The sequence below is a fragment of the Camelus ferus genome, chromosome 3 (assembly GCF_009834535.1).
Source record: "Camelus ferus isolate YT-003-E chromosome 3, BCGSAC_Cfer_1.0, whole genome shotgun sequence".
Taxonomy (NCBI): Eukaryota; Metazoa; Chordata; class Mammalia; order Artiodactyla; family Camelidae; genus Camelus; species Camelus ferus.
The window spans coordinates 25979981-25995734 of NC_045698.1; the positions used below are offsets into that span (position 1 = coordinate 25979981).

Sequence of the window (15754 nt, forward strand, 5' to 3'; positions counted from 1 at the left end):
AGTTTGGGAAATTCAGAAAGGAGCAAAGTGCTAAGTTTATGTTTTAAAACATTAAAAATAAAAAGTGAGGTTACCCAAAAGAATAAAAAACAATAGCAACAACAATAACAAAAAACTTAACTTTGAATATACTTTACTTGCCACATCTTTTTACATAGTACAGTCATGATTCATATACTATTCACATGCTAATTTTGCTTAGCCTATCTGTTAATATTTTCCCAGATTTGTACATTTTCCATCATTACTTAAAAATTTTTTTTTGTTCTTTATATTGAAAAATTTATGTTTATTTTTATTTTTTGATTGTTTATTTTTATGGAGGTTCTGGGGATTGAACCCAGGACATCATACATGCTAAACATGTGCTCTATCACGGAGCTGTACTGACCCCCTTCCATCACTATTTTTATCGACTATATATTATGTTGATGTACAGTAAATTCAATTATTTTCTCAGTGTTGGGCATTTAGATGGATAATTTTTGCTGTTACTGATAACACATCTCTTTGTGACTACTTTAATTTTCAGGCCTTTTCAATAATGACAAATTTTGAAGTTTAACTGTTGAAAATTTTAAAAAATCTTTTCAGAAGCAAGAGAAAAAGAGGAAGAAATGAACAGAGAGAAAGAATTAAGAAGACAAAATGAAGATATTGAACCAACATCTTCAGGCTCAAATGTGGCCAGAGATTGCTCTAAATCATCTTCCAGGTGCTTGTCTCTTTTAAAGGATGCTATTAAACTGTCATTTTTAGATGTTTCGTAATATAATTTAGGCAAAGTTCCTGATTCTAAAGCTTGCATAATTTCTCCTATTTTAGGCAATTGTGTATCCTTAGGACCATGAAAAAGTATTTTGTCACATTGTGAATCAGTTGACTTTTTCTAACGTATTCTAGATGTAGTGTTAAAATTTATGCCTTTTGCCTGTGTAAAGTTGGAAAGATATTGACAAGTTTGTAATTATTTTAATCTTCATTTTGCCATTTATGTCTTTTCTCCTTTTTCCCAAAATTCTGTATTCATAGTAACCTTTTTTACTAGAATCCATTATGGAAATAGGTAATAAAGAATGTAAGTAGAGGCACATTATAAAGTTTACTGAGTTATAGGAAACAGCAGCCATTAAAATTCTTTAAAGTGAAATTTAATACAATGTAACTTAATTACTAAGAACTTTAACATAAACAGGTATATAGATATCAAATCTAGGTGGAATAATACAAGTATTCTAAGGGTGGGTGGATATAGCTCAGTGGTAGAGCACATGCTTAGTGTGCAAGATACCCCAGGGGATACCTCCGTTAGAAATATAAATAAATAAACCTAATTACCACCCCCCCCCCCAATTCTAATGTTGTTTAGGTATGTTTTAAATTGTCAAAGTGGTTCCATAGACTATTCATGGCAGAATTTACCATGGGATTGAAATTTTTTCTGTTCATGATAGAGAAACATAAAATACCTAAATATACAAAATGTCATTTATACTGTGTAATTTCATTTTTTGTATATCTCTTCTCTGGTGCATTCTTTGGTATCTCAGGCTAGGCTGTTGAGCAGAGTATCAGTCCATAATGGTGTTGGTCTTTTCTGTAGCTTCTTTTTTAGGGAGGGGAATATGTACAAGTTTTATTCTCCTTTTTATAACAGAACCCTAACATCTGTTAGGCTCTAAAGCATATGAGTATCTGCATATATTAGTAAAGAGCAGGGTTCAACAAACTTTTCCTATCAAAGACAGATAGTAAATATTTTAGGCATTGGGATCCATATAGTCTCTTTTTCAACTACTCAACTCTGCCATAGACAATACATCAACAAATGAGCTTGTCTGTGTTCAGTCCTTCTTTACAAAATAAACAGCGGGCCAGAATTTGCCAACCCGTGCTATTGAGTGTCCTTTCTTTATATGCTAGTCAAAAAATTCAGCTTAACGTTGTCTTTGGTTTTATATCAGTTATCAGTCTCACAATATGGGTTTCAATATGATAGAGGAAAAAAAAAAACCCTTTCCTAAGAGGAACATTTACTATTTACCTTCAGTTTCTTACTTTTGGGATGACTTAAGGTATCAAAAGACTACTGTTGTGTTTTTGGGAATTTATCTTATTGCTAAGATTTTAACGAACAAATGATTCCATTAATTGAAAATTGTAAAAATTTCAGTAGTTCTGTTGCTTCTGTATTTTGTTGCAATACTAACTTGAAAGCCCAAAGATAAAGAACATGCACTATTGGTATTGAGAATAAGTTTTATTGATATAACAAAACCCAGCATTACTTTTGTTATTAGTGATTAAAATTACAGAACTATTGTTGAGATTATAATTGCAGGTCTTCCTTGACTTGTGATGGGTTTATGTCTAGATAAATCTATCAAAAATTGAAAACACTGTAAGTCGAAAATGCGTTTAATATACCTAACCTACCGAACATCAAAGCTTAGGCTAGTCTACCTTAAGATGCTCAGACCACTTATATTAGCCTACATTTGGACAAAGTCATAGAACAAAAAGCCTATTTTATGATAATATTTTGACTATCTCATATAATTTATTAAATACTATACTAAAGCGAAAAACAGAATGGTTGTAAGTATGTTGATTGTTTACCCCGATGATTGCACAGCCAGTTAGGAGTTGCGGCTGCCACTACCCAGCATCACTGCCCAGAGAGTATCATTCTTCTCACTGCTAGCCCTGGAAAAGATCAAAATTTAAAATTCAGTGTATGATTTCTCCTGAATGCATGTTGCTTTCGCACCATTGTAGAGCTGAAAAATAGTTAAGTCTAAATTTTAAGTGGAGACCATCAATATAAAATATAATGAAATAAATAATCATCAAGAAAAATATAATAATACAACTTTATTCCAGTATTTTGTTGATCAAAGAATGGAAGTTTGCTTACTGCTGTTTGAGAAGGCCTTGAATGAATATTCCATGGTAGATGAATAGTCCTGTCAAAAGCTTAACTGAGACTGTATTAACATCAGCTGTATTTCTTGTAGATTTTGCTTTTATCATAGGAGTCTTTAAGCCATTTCTGCCTAAGCATTGAATCATGTTACTATGAAATAACTTCACTGTGCCTAAATTAAATTTGAAGTCTGTTTTTAAAAATAGCTCTTTTAAGAACATCTTTATTGACTACAAGATGTAATCCAAGGTATTTTCTACTATATTAGTATGCATCTGATAAATTATTTCTTGAATTTACCATCAGGACAAAAAATTCCTTTCTTCTCTAAGTACTTTTTCTTATTAGACACTCAGAACATCTTTGCCCTTTTTGCCATGGCTCTTAGAAATCTCAGTGCTCAATTTAGTGTTCTTTTGTGTTGTTTTATCCCAGAACTCCAGTTCAGGGAACAGTGTTTGTGCTGGGAACATGGTTTTGTTCAGGGAATTATTGGAACCATCTGGCTCCAACTGAATGTTTAGTTAATTGTCTTAAATGTATGGCAACTTTTACTTCCACTATTCAAAACACTAGTAAATTAGTGCCTCCAACATTTTTCACTTTATAAGGAAACACGTGGAAATGTCCAGAAATCAAGTAACTTTGACAGGGCCACTGAAGTCAGTGACTGAATTGGTAGTGGACTCAAACAAAACATTGCTGACCTTTTTGCCTAGGAATTATTTTTAAGAAAAAATTAGAAGGCCAGGTAGTGTTCTGTTCTATATACTAAGAAATAAAGACAGTTAAAATGGTTTATATTCGTAAGGACGTAACAGGCTAGGAATTCTTCATAGCTTTGATTAGATGACTTCTTTTACTCCCATTTAAATGTTTAATTTTACATTAGGTAGTGAAACTGGGTGGTTATCTATTGGACAGGATAAAAAGGATAAAGATAGTAATTTTGTCCTAAGAAGCTTATTTTTTCTTTTTAAAGACCTTCAGTTCTAACTAGAGATCAGCAAGTAAACACTATCAGATTTTAGTTTTCGCAGAGATGTAAAAAGCAAGTGGTAACTTCTTTTGTGATCACCACAAGTACTATGCATTGGCACTACGGGAAGCAGTCTTTACTGATCCTGAGAATGGACATAGTGATCTGTAATTAAAGGTAATTATCTTTTGAAGTTTTATAAAACTTCAAGACAGTACACATTTTTAATAAAAAATAAGAAAATACTCATTAGTTAAAGACTTTTAAAGGCCCTTTTGCCAGTGGCTTTCAAAATGTTTAAGACAGCTTAAAAAGAATTCTCTCTTATTATTAGGAAAAAAGTATATAGACAGAGAGAAATGTTAAATTAAATGACTTTTCCTCAGTGAGGTATCTTAAAGTTTGTTAATTTTTACATAATTTTAATTGCGTTGGGGCTATGTATTTTTTTCTTGTGATTTTTGGTATATCTTTCTTATTGAATAAATTTGATATTTCTCTGTTTATTTGGATTTTGACTTCATGTTTTATATGTATATTGATTTTTTTTTAGATTCGATACTTCTTTCTCATTATCATGCTTTTAAAAAAATCTTAATTATATCACATTTCATCATACAAACATTTTCCCATGTGTTTGATCATGTTTTAATGTATTTAAGATATATTTCTTAGGCAGCTTTCCTTACAAATCAGATTATTTTGCTGTTTTCTTTTTTTTCTAGATTTAATAAAAATTACTTGAAAGATTTAAATGAGATTATTATTATGAAGCATTTAAGTCTTTCAGAAAGATATCTATATGCAGCAGACAACTTAAGGAGTACACTTTTACATTAGGAGTGAACACTTCTGAGAACTGTCTTCAGTTGCATCCGTCTCCCTTCTTGTCTCCTTTCCCTCAACCTTCTAAATTTAAATTTTTTCACAAATCTCTTTATAATTTTAGTGTATCTCTGTTATTTATTTAGCAACAAATAATATTGTTTTGTATATTTTAAAATCTTTCTCTACATATGTCTATTATAGCTCTTAGCATGCTATAAACTATCATGTACTATTTCTGGAATGTGTTCTTTTATATGATTGTGGACAGCATAAGGTCAGGGACATTTTTCCCCATAATTAAACAAAGAGTTTTTGTTATAAAGTATGTCGTACATATAAAAATTTAGATATCCTGCATTTAAAGTAAAAAGAATGATGAAACAAATACCCAGCGTGCGAGACATAGAGCTTTACCAATGGCTTTAAAATCTTCTCCCTACTCATATTTCTTTCTTTCTTCCTTTTTTTTTTTAATTGAGGTGTAGTTGTATTACAATGTTGTGTTAATTTCTGGTGTACAGCAGAGTAATACAGTTACACACACATATACATTCCTTTTCATATTCTTTTTCATTATAGGCTATTACAAGATACTGAATATAGTTCCCTATGCTATACAGTAGGACCTTGTTGTTTATCTGCTTTATATATAGTAGTTAGTATCGACAAATCCTGAACTCCCAGTTTTATCCCTCCACCTCCCCACCTTTCCCCACTAGTAACCATAAGTTTGTTTTCTATGTCTGTGAGTCTGTTTCTGTTTTGTAAATAAGTTCATTTGTGTCATTTTTTTAGATTCCACATGTCGATGATATTATATGTTATTTTTCTTTCTCTTTCTGGCTTACTTCACTTAGTATGAGAAGCTCCAGGTCCACCCATGTTAATGCTGCCAATGACATTATTTTGTTCTATTTTATGGCTGAAAAGAATATATATATTTTAGTATATTCCATTGTATATGTATATACCATAACTTCTTTATTCAGTCATCTGTTAATGGACATTTAGGTTGTTTCCATGTCTTGGCTGGTGTATATAGTGCTGCTATGAACATTGGGATGCATATATCTTTTCAAATTAGAGTTTCCTTTGGATATATGCCCAGGAGTAGGATTGCTGGATCATAGGATAAATCTATTTTTAGTTTCTTAAGGAATCTCTATACTTTTTTCCATAATGGCTGTACCAAACTACATTCCTACCAACAGTATATATACCCTTTTCTCCACACTTCCTTCAGCATTTGTCATTTGTGGACTTTTTAGTGATGGCCTTTCTGACTGGTGTGAGATGATACCTCATTGTAGTTTTGATTTACATTTCCCTGATAATTAGCCATATTGAGCACTTTTTCATGTGCCCATTAGCCATTTGTATGTCTTCATTGGAGAAGTGTTGTTTAGGTCTTCTGCCCATTTCTGGGTTAGGTTGTTTGTCTTTTTGTTACTAAGTCGTAGAAGCTGTTTGTATATTTTGAAAATTAAGTCCTTGTCAGTCTCATTGTTTGTAGATATTTTCTTCCATTCCGTAGGTTGTCTTTGTTTTCTTTCCTTAGCTATGCAAAAGCTTATAAGCTTAATTAGGTCCCTTTTGTTTATTTTTGCTTTTATTTCTATTTTCTGGGTAGACTGCCCTAGGAGAACATTGTTAAGATTTATGTCAGAGAATATTTTGCCTGTGTTTTCTTCTAGGAGGTTTGTAGTCTACTCACCTTTCTCTGGCTCCTCTAACACAGGGAAACCTCTGTGTTTATCCTTCCTTCCTCTTTTTAATAATTTTGTTATAATGAATGTATTCCTAAATAATATATTATTTTGTGTGATTCCTTATTTTATATAGATGTCATTAATGCTGTGATGAATGTATTTTTTTCAATTTTCTTTTTTTATTTAACAAGAGGTTTTTGAGGTTCTCTCAAGTGAATCTATAGTTCATTCATTTTCAGTGCATATTAGTTTTCCACTTAGAAATATACTGCAGTTTATCCATTGTCTAGTCACTTCAGGTTGCTGTTTTCTATACTGTTACAAAATAAGCTTTTAGAGACCTCACTATAGCTATCCCCTGTTTTATGCTTTAGAGTATATACCTAGTAATGGACTTGCCAGGTCTTTAAGTAAGTACACATTCATCTTAGATTTGGCTCAATTATTTTCTAAGAGTTCCAATTTACTTTCCCACCAGCAGAGTATAATTGTTCCAGTTGCTCCACATCCTTGTCAGTGCTTGTTAGACATTTTTATTTTTACCAATCTTATTGCTGTGTGGTGATATACTTAATGTTCATTTGCATTTTGCTGGTTATCAGTATGGTTGTACATTATTTCAAAGGTTCATTGGTCATATATTTTCTTTTCTGTAGATAAAATAAGAACTATGTCTCTTGCAAGGTTTTCTGTTGGGTTGCTTGTGTTCTCCTCTTAATTGGTGGTTTATTACTTAAAAATCTTTTCAATGGTTATTAAAAATAAATTTCAAATTTTAATATATTCTAATAAAATTAGAAAACTTTTTCTTTTGTGTTTTTTGCTTTGTGTTTTGTTTAAGAAATGAGTCTTTACTCTGAGGTCAGAAAGATAAAAACATTTGAAAAACTCAATTGTTAAATGGAGAGGCAGGATTTCCTGAGAAATCAGTACTATCTCCAGAGTATGTTCTTTGTTTTGGCAAAGACTATGAATTTCTGTTTCTGTATTTTCAGGGATACGAGCAGCAGTGAAAGTGAAGAGAGTTCTAATTCTTCTGATGATGAGTTAATTGGCCCCCCTTTACCCCTTAAAATGGTGGAAGAACCGGTTAATCGGATGGAGGAAGATATCCTTGGTCCTTTACCTCCACCTCTTGGTGAAGAAGTGGAAGAAGATGATGATGATGATGGTGATTCAGAAGAGGAAGAAGTAAGTATTTCAGTGGTAATTTAAGAATTCAGTAGAGTGGTATCTTTTAGAGTAGTGTAGAGATAATTTCTTTGCTAGACATTTATTCATGAATGAGAGCAAATTTTAAAAAAATCTGAGTTTACTACTGACAGCCCTTGTTGAAAGAACTCTAAAGGATATACTTCAGGAGTAAGGAAATAGAACTCAAAATAATAAATGGACAGCAGGAAGCAATGTGTTGAAAAGTTAATAAACATTTTGTTAATTAATGTTGATGAATAAGTTTGGGGGGATTTAAAGATAAAGTAGATCTAAAATTACTGTGAACAATCATGTGGAACTTGGGAGAGTGGAATCAGTTTATCATTTTGAAGCTATATTATTTGGGAAGAAGCTAGAGATGTTAGTTAACTTTAGATTAGCTTAAGTCAAGTTGCAAGTTACAATTTTAAGAGTAGGTGCCCAAAGAATAGAAATAAATTGTGTATGGGGAGGGTAAAAAAAAAAAAAAAAAAAAAGAAAGAAAGAAATTGTATGACCTCCAAAATAGTAAAAGGAAAAAATATAAAGAAAAGCATTGATGTTCTTTATATTTTTGAATCATGGAGTGGGTAATTTTTTAATACCACCTTTCTCTGTGTGACAAATTATTTTCAGTGATAATTATGAACTGAAACAAATAGTAATATTCAGAAGAGAAATTGACAGCCTAGGCAAATCTGTCAGTGATTTCATCTAAATGGGCATTCTTTGCGTATTTGTGTTTAATATACAATATATCAAATTTGTCATTCTGTGTTTATTAAAGAAAGTTTTTCATGCACACATGTATGTGTGTATGTAAAATTAGGAAAAGAGGACCGTAAGGATAAATTTGACAGTTTCATTTAAAGTATAGTTTTATAATAGACTCCTGAAACTGCGATGTTGACCATATCTTTTTTCCTTTGATATCAGTTCTACTGGCTTTTAAATATCTTTGTTCTTGAAATATTTTTTACTAAAATCTCTTCCTCTAGAAAATTCATCATTTTCTAATGTATTTGGTAAAAGCTTCAAAAGTTTTTTTTCTGTAAAAATCAGAGAAAATGGCTAAACAGTGCAAATGTTGTCTTAAATGATCCATTGCTTTAGAGTGTTTTTGATGAAGACACTTGAGTTTTCAAACATTGCCTTTTTGTATTCTGCTGACCTAGTCTGGAGTCTTGTTTTTTCTGGCATAGAAAGAATAGCAGAATGAAAGATAGTCATTTTGTTTCTTTGACTTTTATAATCATTATTTATTTTGAATGTACTGTTTAAATGCAAGAATGTGTAGTACAACAGGGATTAGAGGTATGAAACTACCCTTGAAGGAAGCTTGAATGATTCTGAACCATTAAAAATGTTATCTGAAAATGTATGTAGGTGAGTATATGTATGAATGTATGTGATGCTGATGGTATAACTGGGAGCTTGCCAAACTAACTTCATGTAGAATGCAATGTTTATTAAAAGATAAGTAATAAAATATGCTAATTTGAAGCTTACATATATATTGTCAAAATGCAGCACTGATCATAGCAAAAAACAAAAAAACAAATTTCTGAACTGACATTTTTAGAATTGCCAGCACATGGTGATAATAAAAAGTAGTCTCATCTTTAGTTGATTTTATTATTGTTTTAAAATTCTGTACAGAAAATGTACCCCCTTATTGCCTATACTACTTCCACTGAAATGCTCTTGACATGCCATTGAAGAAAGCCCAGTCATTTCAATAAAAGGCAGGAAAAGAGAAAAAGAAGCAGAGGAAAATCTTGGTGAATAGAGAACATGAAATAAGATGGTAGGCATGAATACAAATACAGTTAACCCTTGAATAATACAGGGATTAGGGACACCAGCACTCTGAGCAGTCAAAAATCTGAGTATACAAGCATGATGAAGAATGAAATAATGCCATTTGCAGCAACATGGATGGACCTAGAGATTATCGTACTAAGTGAAGTAAGACAGAAAGACAAGTATCATATGATATCACTTAAATGTGGAATCTAAAAAAAAAAAAAGATACAGATGAACTTTACAAAACAGAAACAGATAAAAAAACAAACTAATGGTAAAAGAGAAAGTAGGGGAATGGATAAATTAGGAGTTTATAGCACAGGAAACTATATTTTATATCTTGTAATAAACTATAATGGAAAAGAATCTGAAAAAGGATATATATATGTACATATTTAACTGAATCACTTTGCTGTACACCAGAAACTAACACAACATTGTAAATCAACTACACATCAGTTAAAAAAAAAAATCTGAGTATAACTTATAGTCAGACCTCCATTTACACAGTTCCTCCATTTCCAAGGTTCCACATCCTCAGATTCAACCAACTGTGGATCTTGTAGTACTGGAGTATTTATTATAAAAAAAATCTGTGTATAAGTGGACCCATGCAGTTCAAACCCATGTTGTTCCAAGGTCAGCTGTATATCAGTATTCATAATAGATGTAAATGGACTGAACTTTCCATTTAAAAGATAAAAATTCTTGGATTGAATTAAAAAATTCAGGCATATTCTGTTTATAAATGATGCACCTAAAATGTAATGATGTAGAAAGGTTGGAAAAAAAAGGGTTAGAAGAGAATATAGCAGGAAAATGCTAATCAAAAGATAACTGATTAGCATTATAAAATTAATGTAAAGGCAAAATAATCTAAGTTATAATCCTAATTAGCAAAATGAGGGTTATTCCCTAATGGTAAAAGAAACAATTTATTCTCTGGGAAAATTTGGTGTTCCTTAACCTCTTGCATTTTAACACAATATAATCAAAGCAGAAATTGACAGAATTTTAAGGGGAAATGGACAAATCTACAATCATAATGGAGAATTGTTCAGAAACAATTCAGAAATTAAAGATAACAATTAGTAAAAGTATAGGTTTTAGCAATACAAATACACAAGTTTTATCTATTGAACATATGTAGAACCGTCATCTAACATTTTTTTTTTAAGCACACATGGAAAATCAGGAGCAACAGCAACCACACATCTAGGCCACAGTGTGCTGTGGACAAGAAAAAGATGTGTTTAGCTATTTTGGGTAGTTTGTAGAGTAGGTAATATTTAGGTTGAACTATGATATGTGAGAATGAGTTTTATTATGTTTGTTTGTTATGAATGTGTGCTCCCCTCCCCCAGTTCATATATTGAAGACCTAACCTTCATTGTGACTTGTATTTGGAGATGAGCCTCTTTGGAAGTAATCAAGGTTAAGTTAGGTCATAGGGTGGCCCTGATCCAAATAGAATTAGTGTCCCTTTAAGAAGAGACACCAGAGAGCTAAGTCTGCACATAAAAGCAAGAAGATGGCTATTTATAAGCCAGGAAGAAAGTCTTCAACAGAAACCAGATTTGCTGGCACCTTGATCATGGACTTCTAGCCTCCAGAACTGTGAGAAAATAAATTTGTGATCTTTAAGCCACCCGGTCTGTGGTATTTTGTTATGGTAGCCTGAGCTGACTTGTACTGCTTACATTTCTGCTAAGTGTCTTTTACTGCTTCGTATTTCCTTACATTTCTCCAACCATAAGCATTCTTGAGGATATGTCCTTATCTACCTTTTCATTTCATATTTGGCCAGGGTGGGGTTTCTTACATCTTCCTGTACTCATGACTCCTATTTGCTCAGAGCAACTGGAGGCATTGCCTCCTCTCATTTGAACTTCAGATCCAGGTTTTAACCACTCGTGAATCATGTCCATATTTAAGCTCCAGCAGTGTTCTAAATTCAACATTTAAGGTCAGGCTTTTGCTTTCTCCCCCGTATACTTTTGCTGTAGTCACTTGGGTTGTCTCTCTGCCTCTAGGATCTTCGATCCCTTTTCCTGCTGCTGCGGGATTAAACTATTTGTAACACAAGTCACATTGCAAGTAATAGTACTCATTCCCTAGATGAGGGAAAATAAACCACCACAGCAAACATGACTCCTGGGGATTCCTGAATACAATTTGATTTTTTTTGTTGCTCAGGAATTTGCAAATCACTGTGGCTTTTTAGAGAGACATTCTGCTTAGTAGGAAAGCAGCCAAGTTTACATACTTGGGTGGCTAAGTATTTCAGCAAGTATTACTGAAATTAATGGAAAAACATTTTTAAAAATATTTTTTAACCCAGCTTTTTTTTTTTTTTAAATTGACATGTAGTCAGTTTACAATATGTCAATTTCTGGGGTATAGCATAATGTTTCAGTCATACATATATACACATATATTCCTTTTCATAGTCTTTTTCATTATAGGTTTCTGCAAGATATTGAATATACTTGTCTGTGCTATACATACAAATGGCCAATAGGCCCATAACAAATATTCAATATCATTAATTATCAGAGAAATGCAAATCAAAACTACAGTGAGGTATCACCTCACACCAGTCAGAATGGCCATCATTCAAAAGTCCATAAACAATAAATGCTGGAAAGAGTGTGGAGAAAAGGGAACTATCCTACACTGTTTGTAATGTAGTTTGGTGCAGCCTCTATGGAAAACAGTATGGAGATTCCTTAAAAAACTAAAAATAGACTTACCAGTGATTTTTTTTTTTAGTAGACTTTATTCTTTTAGAGCAGTTTCAGGTTCACAACAGAATTGAGCAGAACTTACCAGTGATTCTTAATCTGAATGTAAGAATCATCTTTGGTACAACTGAAAATATATATACTCTTAGGTTCTGTAATCAGGAGATCAATTCAATAGGACTAGGGTGAACCTGCCTCAACTCCTGCAACCTGTGTTGTAAGAAAAGGTTCCCTAGGTTATTCTGGGGCACCTCTTCCCAAACCACTTGTGCCTGCTTACTTAAAGAGTCACAGTTGGGGTCATAGGTTATCTAAGTTAGGTTATGATCTGTATCATGCCTCATCGATACTTAAGAACATGGGATCCTACAAAATAATGTTTCTGAAAAAGAAGAATTAGGGAATTGCTCCTCTGTTTCTCTGTGCTAATGAAGCCACTGTGAGGTTTTCACATAAAATTTATGTAGGAATGTTCTTTCTCCCAAATGGCTTAGATGTAATATTTATTTTGATTTTTATTTTGTGAAAAATATTTCTTTCACGCTATGTGAAGGTTGATGTCTCTAGAAACATTAGTGTTTAATTATTTCTGAAGAAAAGATAGGAGAGATGGTAAGTTCCTGGCCTTTGGAATCTCACCTATTTTTATGTCTTTTTAGGCCTATCTTGAATTATATCTATTAAATCATAACTGTCGTATTTTGTGAAGGGCTGTGATAGGTAGATATTCTAGGAATTGAGGCAGTAGCTCTCACAGTTTATTTTTTTTATTATTGAAACTGCATTACTAAATATCAGGAGCCTTAAAAATGTTCATTTCATTTAAACTCAGTAATATCACTTCTGGGACTCTATCCTGAGGAAATTTGGGACAAGCTTTATGCACAAAGATGTTTATCAGTACTGCATATAATAGTGGTTTTCAGAATGTGTTCCATGGAATACTCCCGGAGGGTGGTTATGGTGGGATTGGGTCCCACACCGATATTCAACAAGGTCAGCTCTGTTGCGTTAGGCTTGCTCAGAGCTTTCTCTTGCAGATTCTATGTCTAAAGAAGTTTGAAAATAACTAGCATATATAAAATATTAGAATAATTTGAAATACTGTAAATACAAAATAATGGAGGAAAGGCCAGTAAATTGTTGTGTAGTCATATAAAAATATGTAGTCATCCGCCATGTTTAATAAGACTTTTCGGTAGCAATAGGAAAGGATAACAGACTGTATAGGCAGTATGATTTTGGAATTTTAAATGAAACATACATGTGGAAAAAAGTCCTCACGTTACTTGCTTCTGTGTTGTGGGAGTGAGGTTAATGCTTATTTCTGCCCTATACTTTTCTGTTCTTTTCCAGCTTCCACATTGATTATTAACTATGCCCATCATTAGAAACAAATAATGGGATTACAAGCAGCAGTCCTTTATTATAAGGCAATTATGATCTTAATTCGAAAATCTAGAACAGATATAGAAAAAAACCCAAACAGAACAAGATTGAATATGAATATAAAATAAATGTTAAGTACTAGTGCATAAACTTTTTTTTATGATTTACTTTGTTCCCAGAAGGATTTAATGAAGTGAAACGCTCTAAGAAGGCAAAAATTAGAAAGAATGAATGAAAAAAGTAAAACAAAAGTACATAAATAAAGTTAATATAAAACACAAGAAGCAGTTCTAAATATTTGCTATATGTAGGCCACAAAACCTAGTCACCATTACTGATTCCTGTCTTTCCTTCTTACCTCATGTCTAACCTCTAATTCATTATCAACTCTCATCAGCTCTATCTCCAAAGATACCAGATCTCTCCATTTCTGTTTCCATTGCTGTCACCTTAGGCTAATCTGATACCACTTCAACATTAGTAACCACTTAAGTCATCTCCCAGCTTGCACTATTGACTGGACTACTATGATTGTATTCCAGGCAATAAAAAGAGACAAAATACAGATATAGAGAGGCCATAGTACTAGAGAGTAGTGATTAAGGAAATGGACATTGAAATCAGACGGAGCTCTCTCACTTTTAAGCTGTGTGAGTTTCACTCAACTTGTGTGGATGATTGAATAAGTGAATGAATATGTGTGGAACCCTTATAACGACGCCTGGAATTTATCATTGCAATCATCTATTTTAATATATAACAAAAAGGGAGTTTATAAAATTTATGATTCCTAATAAAAAAACGTTTAAAAATGAAACTCGGAAGTTTAATGTCATATTAAATTATTCATTCATGCTTCATTTCACCAGTCAGTGTTAGGCTATACATATCTAAGCAGCATTAGAGTATTCCCTTTAAAACCAGGAATAAAAAATGGTAACTGTCACATTATTATATTATTCTAGACATTTTTGCTAATTAAACAAACTGAAATAATCAAGACTAAAAAGAAAGAAGTGAGAATATTGTATTTGATGTGACTCTAAAACAAAAAGGGACTAATCAAAACAGACTAATATTAAAAAAGCAACAGATTAATGAGTCCAGTTTAAATGGTTAAAATTGAAAAAGAGATACCCATTTCACAACAGGAACAATGAAAAATTAGGAGTAATCTTAGTGAGAGATCCATCTGAATATAAATAACTCTATAAACCTTTTCAGTACAAAAAAGAATTTGAATAAGAATCACTAAATAATCAGTAAACCTTTCTCAAAATTTTTTCCACAGAGAGTTTTTTCCCAACTTTATTTGCTCCCTTATCTCACTACTAAGTGGTAGAGTTACTATTCAAATCTGGGTTGTCTGTGCTTTTAACATTACTATGCTTCCTCCCCTATTTGGAAGCCAGTGGCATTGAGCTCTGAGCCTGTTTTAAGTGGTGAACCTACATTATCAGTTAGTACATTATTGATTTGGCTGCCGGTGACAGAAAATTGAAAATAACAGTGGCTTAAACAAGACAGAAGTCTTTTTTCCCCCTCTTTTACATAGATGAAATCAAGAGTTAAAAGGACCATCACTAGTTTCAGGTTCAGGATATCATAGAACTAGGCTGTCTTTTTGTTCTGCTATCCTCAATGTGTGAACTTCATCTTGAACACTCTAGCCGTAGCCATTATTTTTGCAGTTTTGTCAGCAGGAAGGCAGAACGGATAGACAGCTACTCATTTTGAACTTCATATCTTTCTGTTATGTGAGAAATATAATACTCACTTTAGGAATCCAGGGTTCTAGCTAAAACTTAATGCTTCCACTACAAAGGATGGATGATGCAGAGAGCCAGCTAGGAACTATGTAGTGTGCATGAGTTTATATTCAGTGCTTGGTGCTTTCACCGGTAGTAATGGAATAGTCCTTTAATATTATATGACATACATATGTATATTCTATTATTTGATTTCATTTTGTATATTGTGAACATATTAGCTGCCTTTCTCCAAAGTAGCAAAAGAAAGTTTATGGATACTAACGCAATCTTTAAACTCTTAGGATTTGGTTACTATATTAGCATGCATGAATTTCCTTTGAATTCCTGTCTGTTTCATCTTGCTATTTAGTTATTCTACTGTTCTTATTTCTTCCAAAATGAGGTGTAATCTTTTTGGCTCATTTTGT

At 32.4% G+C, this 15754-nt stretch overlaps 1 protein-coding gene across 1 annotated transcript in view; it reads left to right on the forward strand.

Annotated features, from left to right (window-relative positions):
* The window catches only part of WDR70 (WD repeat domain 70), a 233168-nt gene that overhangs the window by 9127 nt on the left and 208287 nt on the right, over positions 1 to 15754 (forward strand). Inside the window, exons 4-5 of the mRNA XM_006185141.3 lie at positions 595 to 715; positions 7438 to 7633. Of these exons, the coding sequence (XP_006185203.1) occupies positions 595 to 715; positions 7438 to 7633 (317 nt within the window). The remainder of the gene's footprint in view (positions 1 to 594; positions 716 to 7437; positions 7634 to 15754) is intronic.